Raw genomic sequence first — 21,505 nt, 5'->3', positions numbered from 1 at the left:
AGCCTCGCTCTCTCCCCTTTGACCGCCACATAACAGCCATGTCTACCAGGGTCTAAGCCAACTGCCAATTTCCCGCGTCTTCCTTCTCTGCCAATGCCACTGCCATCCCTCCAGAGCTGTCCTTGCCTCTTCTCCATCAGCAGGTCCTCTTTAAACTAAATCCTCAACCAACGCTCTTCATGACCCCTACTGTTTCCACTGCCCTGGGTCAGCAGCCTCCTCCCCCCCAGTTGCTGTAACAGCCCCTCATGGTCCTCTGGTCTTGCCCCATGCCCATCAGCCACACAGGTCTTTTAACAGTGGAAGTAGTTTCAATCTCTTCTCTGCTCCAAACCACCCCAGGGCTTCCCGCCTCACCAGGGCCTGCAGAGTCCTACCTGAGCCACTCCATAAACCACCCTACCCTGTGGGGCTCTGGCTACCTGGCTTTCTGGTGGGGTCCCCAGCAGTTCCAGTGCCTTTGCACCTGCCATCTCCCTCCGGATGCTCTTCCCCATCAGTCACAGCTCACCCGCTGCTCTCCGTGGTACTGTGCCAATGGCCCCTCCACACAGTGGCCCCCTGACCCTCCCTCTCTGTACTCTCTTCTTTAGTTCTCTTCACGACACCTACCTGACCTGGCAGTCAGTCACACAGGTGTTGTGCCAGCCTCCCTGGGTTTCCATGAGGGCAGACACTGTGTCTGTCCTGCTCCTTACCTTACCCTGTGCCTGGCACAGCACCTAGCACCCAGCAGGTTCTGGTAAATATTACCCAAAGGAATGAATGTATGTGCGAACCATTTCCGTCTCCTCGGGCTCTGTACAGAGGGCTGACATCTCCTGTGTGTTCCAGGAGTGGTCAGACAGTCCCTGTGGTTAGTTCCTGTGAGTTTACTCCTGTGAAGCGTCTCCCCTGCCAGTGTAGACCTGTGTAAAGGGGCGAAATCCATAGGGAGGACCTATGTAGGGACTGGTGCGGCGACCGGGCAGGGAACTCTTGGCTCTGTTGATGAATGAAGACAAAGGAACTTAGTCAGGATGGGGGTGGGCTGGGGGTGACAGGGCCAGGGCCTGACCCATGTCTTTGGAGGCCTTGACTGGAGGCTCTCCCCTCCTCCAGGGGAGTCTGGGCCTTCCAATGTCATTCCCTGGTCTGCCTAAGCTGTATCAGGCCACCACTGTGGGGCTTGTCCTCAGTCTGCCCTGATGCTTCTATCCATTTCCTTTTGCCCTCTTTCCTGCCAACCACAGTGCCTGCTGGCCTGTGCCTGGAGGCTCAGTTACCCCAGGTTTCCTTCCTGGGGTTGTGGGAGAGCAGTATGCTAATCTACCTCTTCCAGAGTTCCTGCAAGCCCTGCTATGGTCAGCAGCAATGAGAATGCCCTAGGGCCACATGTCATTTCAGGTCTTCTGAGGGCTAGCGAGGGGACAGTACAGGACAGTACAGGACAGTACAGCCTCATCCTCGCGTCCAGGGAAGGAAGGCACAGCACACACTGACATCACATGTGTGTACCCATGAGAAAACCACACAGCTAGGTTGAAGCTGCTGAGGCCACACCCTGAGTGTCAGGCCAGCCTTCCCACCATGCGGTTCTCTATCCCACTAGAGTCCTACAGGGGGCTCTGGGCAGCCTTGCCAAGCCCACCTGGTTACCCAGAAGTTCCTGGAACCACCCTAGAAGCTCCTGAGATCTGGACCAAGGAATTCCTGAGACTCCAGGAAACAGAAGAGCTGAGAAGTTGGGGGCAAAGGGAGGGATTCACTCTGTGTCCCAAATCTAGAATCCCATAGTAGGTGCCCAGAATGTGGTCTGGCAACAGGGATAAGAGTGAAGCGACTCTGTCCCTCTTGGCCTGGTTCGTGCCCCTACGAGGGCAGGCAGGCCCTGCTTTCACTGCAGCAACATGGGCCTTGGTGAAAAGACGAGAGTAGGTGTGTGTTTGGGGGTTGGGGGAGTTGGCTACACAGATGAGTAATAAACAGCCCCTTCAGAGGGAGAGTGAAAACATCCTTGGGAGCCAGCAAGCAAGCAGATCTAGGGCAGAAAGTGACACTGGCCTTCCGAGGGAGAGAGACTATGTCTCATTCACCTCCTGTTGCAGAAGACTGACGTCTGTTAGAGGAACACACCAGAGTTTTAACCAAATGTCAGAGTCCTGTCCCCGGAGCATGAGAATGCTGAAGGCATACCACTTCATCCCCTGCGATCAGCCCCTAACTGGAGGTTCTCAAGCCTCTTTGATTACTATTCACAAACATCCATGCCCCAAAGGGGCAGAGTCACCAGCTAAATCTCATTCTCCATCCTGGCTAGGAAGTGGGCCAGGCTGTTGGTTAATCCAGTACCCTGGCTGCAAGAAGCCTAGGACTGGAGCCTTTCAAGTTCTTCCCCAGGCCCACCCCAGCCCCTAGGTCACAGAGCTGCTCCCCTTTACAGGTGAAGAAACTGTGGCCTCCATCAAATAGCCACTGCTAAAAAGAAATGGGATGTTCCATTTCCCCAGCTCCGTCAGCCCCTGTGCGTCCCCCACCCACCCTTCCTGCCATACCACCTGTGCTTTCCCAAGCACATCCTATGCTCCTGCCAGACCCAACTGCCTGAGTGCCCTCTCTGCGCTTTGGTCCATTTTCTCCTCTCTGTCCACAGTGCCCACCCCAGCTGTGCTCACATCCTTTAATCTCCAGTTCAAATGTCACTTTGCCCACAAGCCCATCTAACCCCAGCCCAGGTCACCTCTGAGGTCCCTCCAGAGGCCACGGCATCCACGCTCAGGGTTGGGTTATCTGAGCAGAGATGTTTCTCCCCTGTGGGGTGGTGAGTCAGTCCCGGGAGGGCAGGCCCAGTCCACTCCCACCTCAGCGCCAGGCTCTGGGGGAGCAAATGCTCAGTAAATATTTGTTTAATTGAATTTGGCCAAGGAGCCTCCTCCAGACAGAACCCAAGGCAGCAGGAGTGAGTCCCCAGGGCAGGGAAATCACTTGAGCAGAAGGGAGCCCATCAGGGGCTGGACTGCCTCACCCAAACAGGCAGACCTCGCCTACCAGGCGGGTCCTTCCATCCTGAGACAGGGACTCCAGGGAACCCTGGTCGCAGCACTGCCTTTCCATCCTCTTCTCTTTTGTGACAGAGAACCCCAATTCTTGGCCTAGGTGGATTCCTGCCATCATCACCCAGGCAGGCTCAGCACCGCCCTGCAGACAGAGCCCCCTTGGATCTCCCGCAGCATACGGAGCCCCAGCCGGGAGGCCCTTACATCCCCCCCCCAACACCCCCACCGCCTTTTAAGGAAAAAAATATTGAGCCAGGAACATATCACAATCGCAGCAGATTGATACTCATCTCTTGCTCTAAATGATGCCTCCAAGGAACCTGTTCTCTACAAGACCGATGACGGAAAACTGCGAGCCACTCGGCCCCGGGCCCAGGCCTCCCGGGCCCTCTCCTCCGTTTCAGCCAAGGCCACGCGTCGGCGCTCCAGCCGCCCGGGGTCGCCTCCTCCCCGCTCCCCTGGGAGGGAGACCCCGCCTCAGCGCCTCTCCTGCAGGTCGTCTGGCCCTGGCTCCGCACCGGCGGCTGTTCTGGGGGACCCCCGACGCGGCATCGCTGGCAGCCCCTGCCCACCTCCCAGGCCCGCAGCCTCCTCCTCCCGCCGGCTCCTCGGCCGAGTGGCGCCCCTTCCCAGCACCTGCCGGGCCTGCGGTTGCCCCCTGCCCACCTCGCGGACATCTCCGCCCCGGTCGCCCACACCCCGGTCGGGCATCCCTTTCGCTGCTCCCCGGCGCCCCCAGCCCGGGCGGATCCCTAGCACAAAGGCCCGGGCGGGGCCCCGGGTGGGGGTGGGGTGGACGCCCCAGCCGCTCCCCCAGCACCCCGAGGTTCTGCCGCGCGCCCCGGCCGCGGGTCCGCTCACTCACCTCCGGGCCGCCGCACGGTGCATCGGCCGAGCTGCTCCGGGTGGGGCGGGGCGGGGCGGCGAGCGCGGGCCGCGGCGCCCTCGTTCCGCACTACGCGGGCGGCGGCACCCGCGCGGGGACGTGACCGGACCGCGGGCGGCGCACACCCTCCGGCCGGCTTGGCTCCCTCCGCCCGCTCTCCCGCGCCGCCCGCCGCCCGCCCGCGGGTCCACCCGCCCCGCGCCGCGCGGCCGCCGGCAGGGGGCGGAGCCGCGAGTGCAGCTCGTTGCCAGGCCAACCGCGGGCGGGGGTGCCGCGCGCGGGTCGGTGACCACGCGCTGGGCGCCGCCGCCCCGCCACAAGCGCCGGCTCTCTTCTCATTGGACAGAAGCAGCTGACGGATGCATGTGCGGTCCAATGGCAACGGGTAGGGGCGCGGCCGCGGCTCCGCGCGCCGCAGTCCGGCACGCGCTGCCCGCACCGGCGTCTTTGGGAGTCTGCTGCGCTGAAGCCATGGAGCTGACCCAGCGGGACCGCGTCTCGCAGAGCCGGAGACCGAGCCTAAGAGTGGCGGATGGCCCAGGCACCCTCCTCCTCCCGCTCGTCTCCCTGGGTTTGAATTCGAACGCAGTTCGGCACTTTTTGAGCTCCGCGACCTTGGGCAACCAACTGACCTCTCTGAGCCTGTTTTGCAAAGTGGGGCTAGTGGCACCGGCTTCTTTGAATTGTCTCGACAACCCACTAGAACGCGCGAAAGGCTATGCAAACCCTTAAGGTATACACCGGTGAGGCTGGTGCAGCGATGGGCGGGACATTAGTGATCTTTGCTGCACATTCCCCCAGCGTGTAGGGGCTTTTCAGGATCCCTGGCAATCCTGGCTACAGAAGGTTGCCTTGGAAAGGAGGAGAGGGAGAAGGGTCCAGGATATGTCCCCCAGATCAGAGAGGCGGGAGGCAGCCGGCTCCATTAAGGCCAGGATCCCCCATTGCCGCCTTAGAGAAGCTGGTAGAAGGTAGAAGTCATCCCATTGTCAGCAAAATGCACCTGAGCCAGTCTGCCAAGCTTTGCTTTCAGTTTCAGCGGGAGCCCATCTGTGGGCCTCAGAGCCAGGAGGGCCCTTCACTCCTGTGCTTAAAAGACTTTGGTCAGAGAGCCAAGATATTAATGCCTCTGTCTTTTCCATCAATAACTTGAATCTTTCTGTATTCTAGAGCATCCCTGGTAAAAATGTCAGATTCTCCCAGTTAACACCTTCCTTATCACTTTACATCCTCATGGGTACATTATAAGGATCACCCTACACTGGGCAGAAGCACTGGAATTGACCATTGACAAGGGCAGATTGGGTGGTCATCCTAGTCCAGGTTTGTGGTCAGAAGGCAGGGGTGGGGGTCTGGTTCGGCAGGCTGGGCACTGTGGCATTGCAAGATTATACCATTACTGCTCTGGGAATGTTTCCTCTGCTGAGGATGAGATGAGAGACTGTTGAGATGGAAATGTTGAGATGGAGACTGTTGCACTACTTGACCCTCACCCTCACCCCATGACTGACATACCCACCTATGAATAAGTTACCTAAACTGTCAGGGACTGGGCATCATGAGGGGAACCTAGACCTGGCACAGTGCTTGCTGGAGGGGGCCAGTGAGAACCAAAGGGAGGTGGCCAGAAATGGAGGGGGGCTCCTCTGGGTGTGTGCCTTCAACCCCCCTGGTTGGGTCAGGCTGGGTCTCTGCTCACAGGACCACTCAGAGGCCAATGGCTGTGATACCAGTTAGATGGCAGGCACAGGCCCTGCCCTGGTGTGGATCAGAGGTGAGAAGGGGTAGGGGGGAAGTACAGACCGGGCTCTGTTGCCTATACACCCTCGGGGTGGGGTTATTTCACCTGGATGAACCTCAGTTTCCTTCCCTGTTAAGGGGGACTCTAGTAAAGGGTCCTTGGAGAGTGATTCTGAGGGGAAATACATGTGGGCACAGGATTAGAGAGGGGCAAGGGCAGTTTCTGTTGTAGGATCAGGGTCCAAATGGAGCTGTTTGCAGGGGCAAGCCTAGAGGTCAGTGTAGGGTGACCCTCTACCGCAGTCCAGGGTGAGATCAGCAGCTAGCCCATGAAGTAACCTCAAAGGGCTGGCTGCTGCCTCCCTCACCTGAGTCTGGTGGCCACCAACAATCGCAATTCTTCATACGACAATCATTTACTGATGACCTCCTCTGCGCAGGCACAGTTCTGAGAGTTAGACCCCTGCCTGGTAGACCTTCCTGTCTGTGGGGCAATAATCCACCATTATAGTTGTGTGCAGCCTCATGGAGGAGACCGACCAGGGCCCTGGGAACATGTGGCAGGGGGAGAACTGGGCACTGGGAGACACCAGGATGGAGGTGGCCTATGACCTGGGGCAGGGGAGAAGCATATTTCAAGGTGGGGAATGCACTGGGTGTGAAGGAGCCATGATGCCTGCAGGAACCCATGGAAGATCAGCTGGAGTGGGTTGGAGCCAGCAAGCAGGTGTGGGTCCCAGAATACAGGGCTGGAGTGGGGACAGTCACACCAGGCTAGTGGCCTTTCTCTGAGATTGGGGATGTCAGCCTAAGAACTACTGGAGAGTTTTAGGATTAGCTTTTTAAATTTGGGAAGGAGGATGACAAGTTCTTGTTTCATATTTGTTTGCTGTATGTGCGGTCCCATTAATGTATGTTGTCCTGATACGCAGAATCAAATAACAAAATGTCAACTAGTCAGCCCTCAGAAAATAAGAAAGCAGAGATTCTCCATGAAGCTGAGTTCAGCATAGAGTTGTAGGATCACTGAGCGACAGCGTGTGTCTGGCTGTAGCCAAGATAGAGGGATGGAGTGGGGGCCAGAGTGGGGAGGGTGGGGACCAAACAGGAGGCCCACATGATAGGAGATGCTGGAGGAAGGATGGTGCTTGCTAAGCAGATGGTGGACCAGTGGGAGAGGTGGCTGGGAACCAGTGAGTAGAGGGTCCTGGTACCTTGGGAAGAGAGTGTCTTGAGAGGTGAGATGGGGTCAGCCATATCATGTGCTATGAGAGGCCACATAAGCTATCGACAGGGATGTGTCCCCAGGAGCAGAGATGGGCACAGGGCGGGGGGGGGGGGTTGGCATGCCAGCAATTCAGGGAATGGGGGCCACATGATTCTAACCCTGGATGGATGCGTTGCAGTGAGGTCTGGATGCCCTGGGGCAGGGGCTGGCACTCTGTCCTCTGTCCTTATTAGCCAGGAAAACAGGACCAGGAGACAGCTGGGACCCTTTTGATGGAAAGAGGAAGGCCCTGTTCATTAAGTCTCATACTTCACCGATTCAGCAGGGACAGATGGCCGAGGAGTGGCCTCTCTAGGTGCTATCAGGCTATCCTCCAGAAAATGACCAAACCTCAACCACAGGGCATTTCGTGCCCTGGGCATCATGTCCCTTCAGTTCCAGAGGGATTGGTGGAGCTTTCTAGGCCATCGACCACTGAATCCATCCTGGCGCACCAGCCATGCCAGACCTGGGGCCTTCCCCAAGTACACCTATACCTCATACCTTTGCCCTGCTGCCCCATGGGGTCCAGCCTGCCTGGGCCTCTCTTCCTGCATGTTCAGAATCCCTAGGACCCTGGAATTCCTCATCTACTTGAGTACGAACCTGTGTTGTCATGACGGGTCCTGGCTGACTGCCATTTGTCTCCCCACTACCCAAGGATGGGCGTGGTGGCTTCTTGCTCATCTCTGGATGCCCATAGCACCATCCTCTCTGGCTCTTCTCCCAGCTTGATCCGCTCTCCTAAGCCCCGCTGACCAATTCCTAAGCCCCTGTGGCAAGGTTGAGTTGGTTTCTCCACTTTGTTTCCTTGGGGTCTGTGCAGCCCCCAACCCCAATTTGAACAAGCCATTGCAGATCTGGGTTAGTTATAAATAGCCAGGCCTGCAACTCTCCTTTTAGCTGAAAAGCAAAGTGAACGAGTAGAGAGGCACACCCGGCACGCGTTTTATTTTTAATCTCCCTCTGTCTCAGAATGAACCCGGGTCCTGGTGCTCAGCATTTCTAGGAGTAGAGGCCGAAGACAAATGCCTGCGAAAAGAACCCAAAGTAGCCCAGGGCCCTGGCTTTACCTCGGTCTGCTGTGTGACCTCAGGCACTTGAATTGCTTCTCTGGGCCTTAGTTTCCTCACCTAGGGAGGGAGCAGTGGAGGTGATAGCCTCCAGCAGCTTGACTTCAACTCTCTTCCTCACGGCCCTCCTCCCAGCTTGTGCCCAGCAACACCTGTGGGAGTCCCTGGACAGCCCAGATCCAGGTGCAAGTGAAGCCACAATCAAGCTCCAGTTTGATGATGCACAAATTCCTTATCTCTAGGCCTTTGCTCAGGTGTCCCCCAGCTAGGAACTTTCTCCCTCTATGCAAAATCTTTCCAGGCAGCAAAATCCTTGGCAAGTCCAACTGTCATCTGCCTGCGGTGACTTGGGGAGGGGCTGTCTGGGTCAGGTTGTGGTAGAGTCAGACCCAATGGCTGGGGCAGGTAGGGAGCCTGTGGGGCAGGTGCCCCAGTGGGCAGTGGAGTTAGAGCAGAAGGCCAGGTGTGTGGTCTGGCTGTGGCCTGATGGGGAGGGTGAGGCTGAAGGGGAGAGAGGGGCTGTGTTCCTGCAGGGCAAGGGCGGTTCAGCTTTTGTCTTCACATCCCTTGACCCTCACCCCCACCACAGAGGCCTTTGCTTGTAGCTGGTTCTCAGTGGTGGTGGAATTCCTTATGATGCTAGGTCCAGACGTTCTGGGCTTATGTGATAGTCCCTTCCAGGGATCATGCTCCCACCAATCACTACCCATTGGCATTGCACAACTCCTTGCGGGCTAGGCTGGTTTGCATATCAAGGAAAACAGGCCCGGGAGGTTAGGTAACTTGTCTAAGATCACACAGCAGGAGTCCAAGCCAGGCATTTTTCGAAATCTGCGTGTCTAGAATTTTAAAAAGTGCAGTGCTCTTAAAGCAACGGGCAACTGCTCTTCCTGTGTTGTGAAAGCCCTGAGAACAAATGTGGCAGAGCTGGTTGCTGTACTGGGACACCCTAATGAGAAGCTGGTCAGGGGCAGACGGAGCCACTGGACATGCATCCATGCCCCTCCAACTCCCTCACCCTGGGGCACCTGTCATTTGATGTCCTCAGGAAGTGAGGGAGGAAGGCTGGGGTGATGTCTTCAAAGAGGAAATCCCTGGTGCTAATTGGCACTTAGAGACCTTTAGGCTAATTAACCTGTTGATTTGTCTCTCTAGAGTAAATTAGAGGGTTTAGCTGGGGAGGCGGAAGAGAGAGGTGTTGCTGATGGCCACCTCCATGGGGGCTATATATACACGGCGTCTCAGTGGGTGGTGTCGGCCACTGGGGAGGCCAGGAAGAGGGCCGGAAGGAGAGCCGTTCTGAACACAGGGGAGCTGGGCCCCTCAGGAATGCTGCCTGGACCTGGTTCTGGGTTCCCCTCTGGACATCCCTCAGGAGGGAGAAGGAACTGAACGGAGGGAAGTGGAACCCATTCTTGGGGAGCCTCGCCTCCCCACCTTCTCCCAGTTGTGGTGTCCAGCCAAGCTGCCATGTAGAGCCCCCTTTCTAAACCCCTGCGGTTTTTTTAGACCCCCTTGGCCAGAGTCTATGGATTTCCTGCTACCTCTGGTTGGAGGCACAGCTCTTTTTTGTATATAAGATGGTGGCCTGTTCATTTGTGCCTCAGATTTGGTTCCAAGCTTTTTCTTTTCCCCAAGCGCTGGCCAGATTGGTCTGGGGTTTCTAGTGGCTTAGAGATGTGAGTAGGAAGGAGGTTGGTTGTTCCCCCCACCTTCCTTCTTGTGCAAGGTAATTCCTCCTATACCTGGGCCCTGCAGGGATGGCTGCTGCTTTTAGGCTCCTGAGCACCTGTTGAAGGCTGATGCTCCCCCACCCCCCCAGTTACAGGTGACCAAAGAACGGCACCTTTGGGGGTCCTCCAGGGCTGTGTGGTTTCCACTCTAGCTTGTCATCCCCAGACTCCTGCTAGGTGCTCAGGGATCTGGCAGCCAGGGGCATTTGCGAATCTCCTCTCCCCTACCAGCTCTGCAGGTCTCGCCTCGCCACTCTTGCTGCCCAGAATGGGTCGGGGTGACTGGCCCAGCCTCAGTGCCCTTTCCCATCCCACAGGAGCCCAGGGCATTGTCAACAGTGGCCTGATCCCCTCCCTGGTGTGGAAGCTGCAGAGGGAGGAGGAAGAGATCCAAGGGCTCCTCCTGGACACACTGGCTGCCTGCCTGCTGGTGGATGCCACCGAGGCGCTGAGTAGCAGTGTGGTGCCCTTCCTGAAGCAGAAGCTCCTCAGTGCCAACAGCGACATTCGCAGCAAAGCTGCCCACACGCTCATCGTGGTCAGGTGAGCCTGGGCCCGCGTGGATGGAGTGGGGAGGGCAGGGGCAGCCAGCCTGGAGCCTTCTGCTTAGGCTCAGAGAAGGCACCGGAGCTGCCCCCCGGCCCCCGAGGAAGCCAGTCTGCCCCAGAGCTCCCTGTCCCCTGGGGTAGGGGCACTGTCCTATTGGCCTGTGAGCTTAGCACTCACGGTCCTGTATCCCCAGAAGAAGGCCCCAGTCCTGGGCAAAGCAAGATGGTTTGTCCCCCCTCCTTGTGAGGAAGGCAAGCACAGAAGTGTGGTGATGCTTGCAGTTACTAAGTTGTCTATAGACGCCAGTTATTATCTACAAGCAGTTCTCCTGCAAGAGGGGAAAGGTGTCCTCATAGGTAAGAACACAGAGGACACATGTGTCCAGTCATTGGTGACCCAGGGTCACATGGGATCACAGTCTAAATTCTGGCCTGGAACCTGAGGAAGCACAACGCCTCAGAGCAAGGAGGGATGGGGGGCAGGGAGGACATATGTGATCCCAAACAGAGACGTTTTCCGAGGGGAGTGGTCCCTCATCCCCCCAAGTCTATATCTTAGATATGGTCACTGCCTACATCCTGGAGCCTTGTGCCTCCCTTAGCCCTGGCTGTCCCTCCAGCTGGCATTCTTTCTAGAGACCTGGGCCAGCATTTTGGCAGGTCTAGCCCCCTATCCAGACCCTGGGGAGCTTGTGAACATGGAGATTCCAGAGCCCCATCCCAGACCGATCACCATCTGGACTTTGCTCAGAGGTCTTGCAGTGAAGCCTCTGAGGACCCTACCTGCTCTAGAAAGTGGTGACCTCCACCAGGCCTGCCTGTGTCTTTCACCATGCCCTCCTTTTCGTGTGTCACCCCTCAGGGGAGCTCGCGAAGACAGAGCTTTGCTCTGGTTGCTGCTGGAGAGCAGGGCTTCAAAACAGAGGAGCTTTGGTCCCCTGGGAGACAGGCAGCACTGTCTGGAGACATTTCTGGTTATTCCAACTTGAGGGAGAAGGGCGCTCCTGACATCGAGTTGGGGGGAAGCCGGGGATGCTGGTCAGCATCCCACAACACATGGGGCAGCCACCACCACAAAGAATCAGCCAGCCCCATGGTCAGTTGTGCTCTTGTCTCCACATCCCGGACCAGGTCCCGCCAAGGTGCTCGTCAGCCCTGGCCGTGGGAATGAACGAACACACGGTATCCCTGCTGGCGGGGCCCAAGACTCTACGTCTTTGATCAAGTTCCCAAAGGGAGCCCGTGGGGAGCCCAGCACATTCATTTTCACAGCTTCATACAGTGCCAGGATTAGAAGTGACTTACAGCGTCCTCTCCCCTGAGGGTGGCTCTGCACGGGTGTCTCCCTGGCAGCTCGCCACTTCCACTTCCATGCCTTAGCCCATCTCTGGCAGCTCTGGCTCCTGCATGGAGTCAAAATGAGTGTTTCTGGGTCCTGCTGCTCCCCATCTTAGGGCCGGGGGAAACACGTCTGGTTTCTTCTTCACGTGATACCTTAGGGCCAGGCTCTATAACCCCCTGGCTCCTCTGCAGCTTGGCCTTTGGTGGCCCCAGGCTATGCTCCCAGGTTGTCCCAGCATGGGGGAAGACCCAAACCTCACACCAGCACTTGCACCCTGGTACCTCCTGGCCCGACCCGGACCCCCAGGGGTGGTCCCAACACAAGTTCTCCTGGTGTCCCCTGGGGTGGTCCTAGGCTCCCCAGCCCCCTCCTCTTTGTCAAGTGAAGTCACACAGCTGTCCCCTCTCTGGCCCAGCATTCCTCTGGACGGCAAGAACCAGGTGTGGCAGCATGACGTCATCCCCATCCTGGTGCACCTGCTGAAGGACAATGTGGAGGAGGTGCAGGCCAATGCTGCTGGGGCCCTCATGTATGCCATGGTCACCACCCAAGGTGAGGTGGCCAGCTGCATCTCCTGTGCGGGGGGGCGGGAGGGGTGTCACTGCAGCCTCCAGCATGCTGGCTGCCCCTACGAGTTTTTCAGAACTCTCGTTTTGTGCTCAGCATCCCGGTAATGCCCTCTCCCGGCCCTACCAAAATACTTTCCCTGGTCTATTGTTGAAGTCTTTCACTTTTGGGTCAAGGCTCCACCCTCCCTCTTCTTCCTGGCCACAGTGGGTCACCTACCTGTGACCCTCTCTGGTCACTCCCATTAGGACCTCTGTCCCCTCCTACCAGGCTATTCCCTGGGCCTGGAATTCCTGCCTCCAACCCAGGCCCCTTGTATGCCTCAATTCTGGGATGAATTATGTAGTTTGCCATCCTTGATTTGGTTATCCTAAGGCCTAAACGAACACTGGAGCCCTTGCTTCCATGTTGTTTTTTGATCAAAATTACATTTTTTTCAGTGGGTAGGGGTGGGGAGCAAATAAGAGTATGAGATTACCTCTCCCACCTGGGGACTGCCCCCCTGCCCCCTGCCAGTCAGGCTTCCATGCTAAGTCATCCAATCCTGGCCACAGGAGCAGCTGGGGTTGGTTTCCCCACTTGGAGGCCAGGGTGGGTCATCCCACGTGACTGCTGAAAGCTCTCGGTCTTTCCCCATGCATACAATTGCCCGCACTAGCCCTGGGCCCTGTGATTTCTTGGTGTTCCATGGAGGACTGACTGGGTCTCTGATTCTCAATCAGCATGCAACAAATCTCCCCCAGAACTGGGGCTCTCAGCCATTCCCCACTTGATGCTAATGATGGAATTTGAAACACACCAGAGGAGGAGAGATTGTGAACTTCCCCAGAGCCACAGCCCCCTTTCAAATGTGCAGTGAAGACACTGACTACCAAGGCAGGGGCTCCCCTTGTGTGTATATCCCTCTGGTGGGGCATCTTCAGTGCAGTGTCTTGCGGGAGCTCTTGGTGGACCAGAGCTCCCTGTGGGCCCAGGCAACACCTGGAAATTGGGGATGTGAGGCCACTTTTCACTGAGCTGGCACTCCAGCCAAGGGCACCCAGCCCCTGCCATGTGCCAGGCCCTGTCCTGGGTGGTAGGGACCTAGACCCTGGATCTCAGCCTCCTGCAAACAGTTTGGGGGGAGTGGCAGAAGGTTGATGACCTAGAGGAGAAGCATAGCATACAGCAGGCACAGGACAGGGGCCAAGCCTCCTCTGGGAGGGTCGTGGGTATTGACTTAAGGGACAGTGGAAGTCAGCAGGGCCGAGGGTGGCTGCGCAGGTTCTAGCATACAGAGAAGAGTACACGGAGCACTGCAGGAAGCCGGGGGGTAGGGGGCAACTACCTGGCCTTTTAGCAGGCCAAGACAGCAGAAAGATGTTGAAGGTTCAGGAGGGGTGTCTCCTTTACAGATTAATGTCAGCATCTTCCACTAGACTATAAGTACCAGGAGGGAAAGAACTCTGTGAGTTTTTGTGCCTGGAGCAGAGTAGGTGCTCAAGAAATACTTGCCACATGAACAAACAATTGGATTTTAATTTTTGTGTTGCCTTAGAGAACTGGATTGCAGGACAGGCATCAGGGTGGGTGGGGAGAAGCCAGCTGAGGGGCAGGAATGAGGAGGCCAAGACTGGAGGCAGAGGAAGGTGCCACGGCCTGCACTGGAGTGAGGGAAGGTACCTCCCCTGAGGCTGCACAGTCCAGAGGCCAGAGTTGGGCTGGGGTGGGAGGAGGTGGAACAGTACGGCCCCCTGAGGAATGCCTGGTGTTGGTGGCCCACAGGAAAGTATGCTGCCCTGGACACAGAAGCCATCCACCCGCTCCTGAACCTGCTGTCCTCACCCTTGAGCAAGGCACGTTTGAATGCCACCAAGGCCCTCACCATGCTGGCTGAGGCTCCTGAGGGCCGCAAGTTTCTGCAGTCTCATGTGCCCATCTTCCGCGCCCTCGAGGAGGACCCCAGTGAGGCAGTGCGGCGGGCAGCCCAGATCGCCATCAAAGTCATTGAATGGAAACCCTGAGCCGCTTGCTGGGCCAGACCTGACAAGCTGCTTGCCTGAATAAATGGGCTGAATCTCTTTATATTGGGTCTGAATGGCATTTTATGGTCCTAGAGTGTGGTCACATCTTCCCTCTCTCCCACAAAGTGGAAATACCCGGCCCGGAAGGACTGGGTCATGGTGGCCAGGTGAGAAGGCATGGGCTAAGTCCAAGGCCCAGGGATGGAAGGGTGGCATACCAGCTCTCTGTTGCATCCAAGAGTCCCCTCAGAAAGTAGAGAGCAGGGTTGGGCCTTCCAGGTACAAGGAGGAGCTAGGAGTTATATTGGGGGAAGGAACACAGGTGGATCTGGCCCACCCAAGCTTTGGATACTTGAGCGACCAGGCCCTTGGGTGTGGTTGGGCACTGCACCGCTTAGCCAGTTCTGCCCCCTTCTCTCAGGAGGGAATGTTGAAGTGCAAGCTCATGTGGGCTCTTTCAGGAGGAGTGTGAGTTGTATGAGGCCCCCAGGCATGCGTGCCCAGGACACGGATCTTCTCGGCAGCACAAAGATATCATAAGGACAAGCTCCCAGCTGGCCTGAAGCCAAGCATTCCCTAGCCCCAGGGCAGCTCTCTCACCAGCCTGCCACCTGAGCCTCCACCTGCCTCTTTTGTTCCCCAGATGAAAGTAGAAAAAGAGGCTGGAGAGCTTGAAGGCACTGGAGGAGAAGCCAGGCTGCAGAGGGTAGGAGGCCTGGGTAGCCTTTAACCATCCCCAGACTTTCCTGCCTAGTCTGACAGGATGATGGTTCTTAAACCAGTTCTGACTCCTATTGGAGAAGCTGCAGGAGGGGAGCTCAGCTTTAAGGGAGCTTTTTGAGGCTCCCTGCCTCAAACAAGGTTATTCGCATTATAGCACCAACTGGCAGCCATATTTCCTATGAGACAGAGCATCCCAGGCTTATGGGATTCCCAGTCCTTCCAGAATAAACATCAGGAGAACCAGAACCCTCAAACGAGCACCTTCTTACAGTTCTTTTGTTGACTGGGGCCTTCACTTTCCTAGAAGAAACAGAGACGTTTGCGTCGCTGGAATTAGAGGATTAGCCCAAGGGGACTGGCTGCTGAGCCCAGCTGGTATTTCAAGGAAATATTCTCAAAATAGGCTCCCAAAGAGGAAACCTTTTCTCTTTCAGTAAAGCAGGTGCTTGAAGACCTCTACTTCCTTGGGTCCCCATCTCACCTCAACACATACCATGCTGATTCCACCTCTACTGCTTCACCGAAGGGCTCTGGCCAAGGCCACTGGCCAAGGTTACTGACCATCTTGCTACCAAGATCCTGTGCTCTTTGTGCTTGACCCATGTTGTGGCCGAGGTATGGATGTTCCCTTCCTGTAGCAGCTGTTTTGGGCCTCCTTTCAAGGCTCTGGCTGTGCTCTCTTTGGTCTCCTTTGTAAAACCCTCTTTCTCCATGTGACCAGTAGAGTTCGTGTTTCTCACAGCTCTGTCTAGGCCCTCTCTCCTCCTGTTCTCCCATACAATCTCACCTGCCTGGCTATGAGCCCCCTCTACCAGGTTCCCTTCTTAGCTAGGCCTGCCCACTGCTTTGTCTCCCCCAAATCTGGGTCTGTAGCCCCAGCCTCTCTCCTGAGTTCTGGATCCTTCTATCCAACTAAATGTCTACCCTTAAATTTCTCCAGGCAATAATTAATAAGAATCCTTCACAAACTCTTTTGAAAAATAGAAGGGGATGAGACACTTCCCAACTTATTCTGAGGTGAATTTTACCCAAAATTAGTTGATACCCAAGCCAGACAAAGACATCATAAGAGAACTATAGACCAACATCCTTTACGAATAGAGACAAAAAATCTCAACCAAATATCATCAAACCAAATACAGCCACATAAAAAGCATACTGGGGCCCCTGGGTGGCTCAGTCATTAAGCATCTGCTTTTGGCTCAGGTTGTGATATCAGGGTCCTGGGATCAAGCCCTGCATCGGGATCCTTGCTTGGTGGGAAGCCTGCTTTTCCTTTTCCCTCTCCCCTGCTTGTATTCCCTCTCTTGCTGTCTCTCTCTGTCAAGTAAATAAAATCTTAAAAAAAAAAAAAAAAGCATTATATTCCATGACCAACTGGAATTTATCCCAGGAATGCAAGGTTGGTTTAACATTTGAAACTGAATCAATGTAATATATATACACATACAATAAAGGATAGAAATCACATGATCATCTTAATAGATGTGGGAAAAGCATTTGATGAAATCTGATTTCCATTTCTTAGGAAAAAAAAAAAAAAAGAAAATCCAAAAAATCCAAACTAGAAATATGGGATAACATCTGCAAAAAGTCATAGATACCATCATTCTCAATGGTGAGAGACTGGATGCAGTCCCTTGAAGATCAGGAATAAGACAAGAATGCCTGCTCTCACTACTTCAATTCAACATTGTACTGAGGGTTCTAGCCAAAGCAATTAGGCAAGAAAATGAAGTCAAAGGCATCCAGATTGGAAGGAAAAAAGTAAACTATCTCTTTTTGCAAATGATGGGAACTTATACATGGAAAATTCCAAGGTATACACTTAAAAACTGTTAGAACTAGTCAACAACTTTGGCAAAGTTGACAAAGAAAACAACTCCATTTACAATAGCATTGAAAAGAATAAAATACCTAGGAATAAATTTAACAAGAGAAGTGCAAAATTTGGGCACTGAAAACAAAACATTGTTGAAAGAAAGATCTAAATAAATGAAAAGACATAACATGTTCATGGATCAGAAGATGTAAAATTGTCAAGATGACAGTAAGTATCTTCTTGCATCTCAAACTCAACATGTTCCAAGTGGTGCTCAACTTTCCTCCCATATCTGCTCCTTTTCCAGTGTGGCCTATCTTTAGAATTGGTGTACCCTTTGCCCACATGCTTAACTCAGAGAGTCATCCTGGCCTCTCCCTCCACAAATCAAGTTCTGTTACTTCTAATTGCTGGCTTCTCTTGATGCCATTTCCTCTCTGCCATTAACTTGCCTGGATTGTTCGAAACAGTCTCCTGGTGGGTGTTCCTGCCTCCTTTTCATCATTTCAGCAGTAGCAGAGCAAATCTGATCCCGTCACTTCCCCACTGATGCTCCCAGGGACTTAGTATCCCAAAGTATATAAGGCAAGTCAGGCTCCTGTCCACCTTGCCCTCCCCATCTCCCACGGTTCTTCTACACATCAGTCATGTCTTGGCATCCTCAAACATGCTTTGCACTCTTACCTCATGTCTTTCTGCATGTTGTCCCTTCTGTTGTCCAGCTAATTGACCTCCTTCTTTGGTCATAAGAGGCCTTCTCTGACTCAGACTAGGTGGGCCTCCCTGCAGTATACATGACACGTGGTGGGCCAGTGTGTGGCCTTGATGTCAGCAGGGCTGTTCCAGGCCTTATGCCCATTCCCAGTGTACTTAATTTCCTTGCTGAGTCTGTTTCCTTCCCTGTAAGATGTGGTTAATTTCTAGTACTTCCACAAAGGGTGATTCTGTGTCTTGAATGTGATAATGCCCTTACCCCAGGCAGCAAAACAGTAGTAAAAAGCTGCACTAAAAGCTGGCCGTCACAGCTAGTGTTTCACTTTGGTGCCTATGCTCTGTTAGCAGCTGTTTTCTTGCAGTGGCTGGCACATAGTAGGCACTCAAAAATCTCAGTTGAAGGGATAAACTAAGGAGGAGAGACTGCATGTGAGTGTGCCTTCAGATTGTGATTTTTGTGATGCTGGATGGGCCTCTGCCAAATCACTTCAAGACACCTGGAACTTTTTCTAAAGACACAGATAGTTTATTTTTGAGAAGAAGGAAGAGGAAGGAGCAGCTTAGGGAGTCCTTGCAGACACACAGCCTGGGAGTGGCCTATACTTGACAGCTAAGGGAGTCTAGCTCCTGGCCCCAATGCCCAATAACATGCCAATTGCAGGCAGACTGGGAGGGACTGGAAAGAGCTCTGGAAGAAGGAAGGTTTCCTCTCCACCTGCCTTTCAAGGGTGCAGTGTGACTGTAGCCAGTCACAGCCAGTACAGCCAGTGTGACTGTTCTACTGAGCAGAAACTGCCTCAGCGCCATCAGTGGTGCAGGCAGGAGCTAAGTCCCACCCATGGGCAGCCTTGGCTCCAGCTGGCCTGGAAGGTCATTGGCAGTGGGCATAACACTTGTGGTGGGAACCCCATATGGGGGTGGGTCTTATACTACATGAGATCTTTGCCAGCAGGGTATACCTTTAAAAAGGAGGAGAGCACAAAGCAAATGGAGGCTGGGTATAGGAAGGAAATGGTTACAGTGAAGTAAACACAAGCAAAAATCCCAAATATATCTAGAAATAAAAAGCCAAAATTAAATTTAAAGTGAAAGTCAGTGTTTATGCAGTAGAGCCATTTGGAGAAAATGACTCATTTCGTAAAGGAACAGATGTTCTCATTTGCATAGTTTCTGGAGTCGCAAATGGACTTCACCCTGTCCCCTCAGCACACATGCCCTGCAGCTGGTGGCACTTGACTTGTGACACTGAGGGAGTGTTTACATTAGTGTAATCCTTGGTCCCATAGCCACGGGTCTCCTGGTAGGAAAGACTTTCTCTACTGGATGATGAGGGAGTCTGGAAGAGGCTGTGGTTTGCCTGCTCTTCCCAGATGCCCCCGGGCCCTAGCTGCCTTAGTAGTAGTAGATGTGCAATAGGACTTCAGCTGATATCGAGAGGAACCCTCAGGCATTGGCAATTTCTCTCCAGAAGGGTATCTCTGACATGTCAGTGTACTTTATCCCTACCCACATGTCATTGTGTTCTGTCCCTTTAGCTGTGTCACAGAACTCTGTCTCTTCCAGTGTGGCACCGTGTTCTGTCCTTTCAGACGTATCATGGCACTTTGTCCCTTCCAACATGTGCTCTATCCTTTCAGATATGGCAGCACACCCCATACTCTCCTTGGCTACCTCTTTTGGGGCCAGTTTGGGGCTTGGCTGTGGCTGCACAAAACACATCTCAGGCCTTCCAGAGGCAGCCTTGGTCCTCCTTGAATATGTCTGGAACAGAGGGAACAGGCAAACATCAGGAGGACACAAGAAGGAGGACTTTCTGTGGTGTCACATCTCAGTGGTCAGTCCCACAGAAAGACCAAAAGACTCCAAAATGAAGATCTGTCCTCAGCCCCTGCCACAGAATACCAACCACCATCCTCAGAGACATGGGAGAGGTGGGATAAGGGGCTAAGGTATGTGTGGGGGTGGGAACTACCTGGGGTCATTCTCCCCTTCCACTGGCAGAGCCTTCAACTGGGCCCAGATCCTGGAGTGACCACCCTTCTCTGTCTCAGGCACATGCCCGAACACAGCTGAACAGGTCTAGAGCAAGTGACTGCTCCTCTGAATCTGCTTCCCCGGGCACTACTCTCCAGAGGATGGAAGAAATCCCCTGATTTCTGGAATCAGACACTGATATCCTTGGTAAGCTCTCAGGGAATGTCTTCCTCAGGCAGGTATCAGTCTTGCAGTCTGGCTCAAAATAAGGCACTCTGGGCACTTGAATGGGAAATCACTGATGTTTTCCAGGAGGCAAAGGAGGGGAAGTCTAGGAATTATAGGAAAGTTTCTATTCAGATTAATGAAAACACCTTCTGGGGCTTGCTCAGCTCTGTTGGTTCGGATCTGGTGGTCTGCTCCTTGGGCCTGCTCAGGCGCAGGTCAGCACCATGGCTAGCTCCCACATACCACAGTAGGTGCCGCCGACGGGAAACAGTTCCTCCTTGATGACGAGATGAGCACATTTCTGTCTGAGAGCAGGCATCCAGCAGTGTTCTCTGTCTCATTCTGTTGGGCAGCCTCCATGCCAGCTGTGTCCCAAGGCTGAGGTGGCACCAGCGATGATGGAACCCATCAGCTGGGGACAGAGGAGCCTCTGTTACAAGGGGAGGGTGGCTGCAGCCAGGGGACCCCAAAGTCAGGGATACAATCTCTGCTGCCAGTGCTGAGAAGTCCATATAACATGGACACCCATGTCATATCATTCTGTAGCTGCCAACCCCAAAGAGGCTGCTGTATCTAAAAGGCAACTGATCCTTTGAAGACAGCCCCCAAGCTATATGATGGGGAGTGGGAGGGCCATTGAACAAGAGCACACATTTTAGAGTCAGACTTGGCTGTGTTCAAGTCCCATCTCCACCACTGCCTTGTTATCTGTGGAGCCTGGGGCAAGTTAGTTAACTGTTCAGTGCCTCAGTTTCTCCATCCCTAAATGGGGATACTAATTGTACCTATCACACAGGGGTATAATTTTGACACTGCCTGGCACATCCCAAGTGGGCAGTAAATATTAGCCACTGTCATTATCATCATCATCATCATTCTCCCACGACCGTGGAGGGAGAAGAGGAACTGGGAGGGGTACTAAGGACAAGCACCTGGCACACTGCGGGCCCCCAGTAGGCTCGTTTCCCCCACTCAGAGAAGAGAAATTCCCAGGGAGCCCTGTATCCACCAGCTGTGTGGATCAGCCATACTCAGGAGAGTTTACTCCCTTGCTCTGCACCTGTCCAAGGCCTCCTCTGCAGATAGCAGGAGGAAGCCCAAGGCTTCTTTGGGCTCTAAGATTCCCTAGCAGGGGTGAAGGGGGCCCCAGATTGTTGCCTTCTCCCCTAAACTCAGAGCCTCCCCAGTTACTCCCTGCCTGAGACTCAGGACTAATCTCATTAGGCCTTTATCCCTGTTTACGTCAGGGCTTCAAGAAGCTCAGGTCACCCTACCCGTGGCCCCAACACTCCCTTTCTGACCCCATCTGCTGAAAACCTTCCTCTGGGCCTTCTGGAGCTCCTCCCTGCAACATTCTCTCTCTGCTTGCTGGGACTGAACTCTAACTGTCTTCAGACTTCTTCCCTGGAGCCCCCCTCCTTCTTCTCCCCCAGACTGCTCTAATTGAGGTACATCACCATCTCTGTGTGGCTAATTCAGTGGCCAGTCCTAAGGCCTCATCTTTCTTTGCCCATCAGTGTTTGTCTTCCCTCTGCTGGCTCCTCCTCATCTCCTGGAGTGCCTTTTGCTTTGTGCCTGTGCCCAAGCCCCAAGCCAGACCCCTTGTCTCCCCCTCTACCTGCCCCTCTACGGGTGGCTCACTGCATCTGCTGCTTCTCCCCAGCCCAGAAGGCTCCACACAGATGTCTAGAGATATCTCAGCCTCAACAGACACCCCAGAGGGGGCCTTTGCCTGGAAGAGCATTTCTGGAAGGGGAGACCATGGGTGCCAGAGTGGCAGCTTGGGCCATACCTACCTAGAACACTTTAAACAGGACCCCTGCAGAGTTTGGCTCTTCCTTCTCATCTGG

At 54.5% G+C, this 21,505-nt stretch overlaps 2 protein-coding genes across 4 annotated transcripts in view; one reads left to right on the top strand and one right to left on the bottom strand.

Moving 5' to 3' along the window:
* GNAZ (G protein subunit alpha z) overlaps nt 1-4,121 on the bottom strand; it is a 52,660-nt gene extending 48,539 nt beyond the window's left edge. For 2 of the 3 annotated variants that reach the window (XM_046024924.1, XM_046024923.1), the window contains exon 1: nt 3,901-4,121. The gene's annotated coding sequence lies outside the window, so the exon portion shown is untranslated. Of the gene's footprint in view, nt 1-2,719; nt 2,855-3,900 lie in introns of all 3 variants that reach the window. The other variant, XM_046024925.1, reaches the window with a different exon arrangement.
* Nucleotides 1-14,194, top strand: part of RSPH14 (radial spoke head 14 homolog) — a 76,726-nt gene extending 62,532 nt beyond the window's left edge. Inside the window, exons 5-7 of the mRNA XM_046024926.1 lie at nt 10,052-10,277; nt 12,040-12,176; nt 13,956-14,194. Of these exons, the coding sequence (XP_045880882.1) occupies nt 10,052-10,277; nt 12,040-12,176; nt 13,956-14,194 (602 nt within the window). The remainder of the gene's footprint in view (nt 1-10,051; nt 10,278-12,039; nt 12,177-13,955) is intronic.
* The last annotated feature ends 7,311 nt before the right edge of the window (nt 14,195-21,505 follow it).

Source organism: Meles meles, chromosome 12 (genome assembly GCF_922984935.1).
Source record: "Meles meles chromosome 12, mMelMel3.1 paternal haplotype, whole genome shotgun sequence".
NCBI classification, from domain to species: Eukaryota; Metazoa; Chordata; class Mammalia; order Carnivora; family Mustelidae; genus Meles; species Meles meles.
Note: the sequence above shows the minus strand (reverse complement) of the source record. Positions and strands in the feature narration are given on the sequence as shown.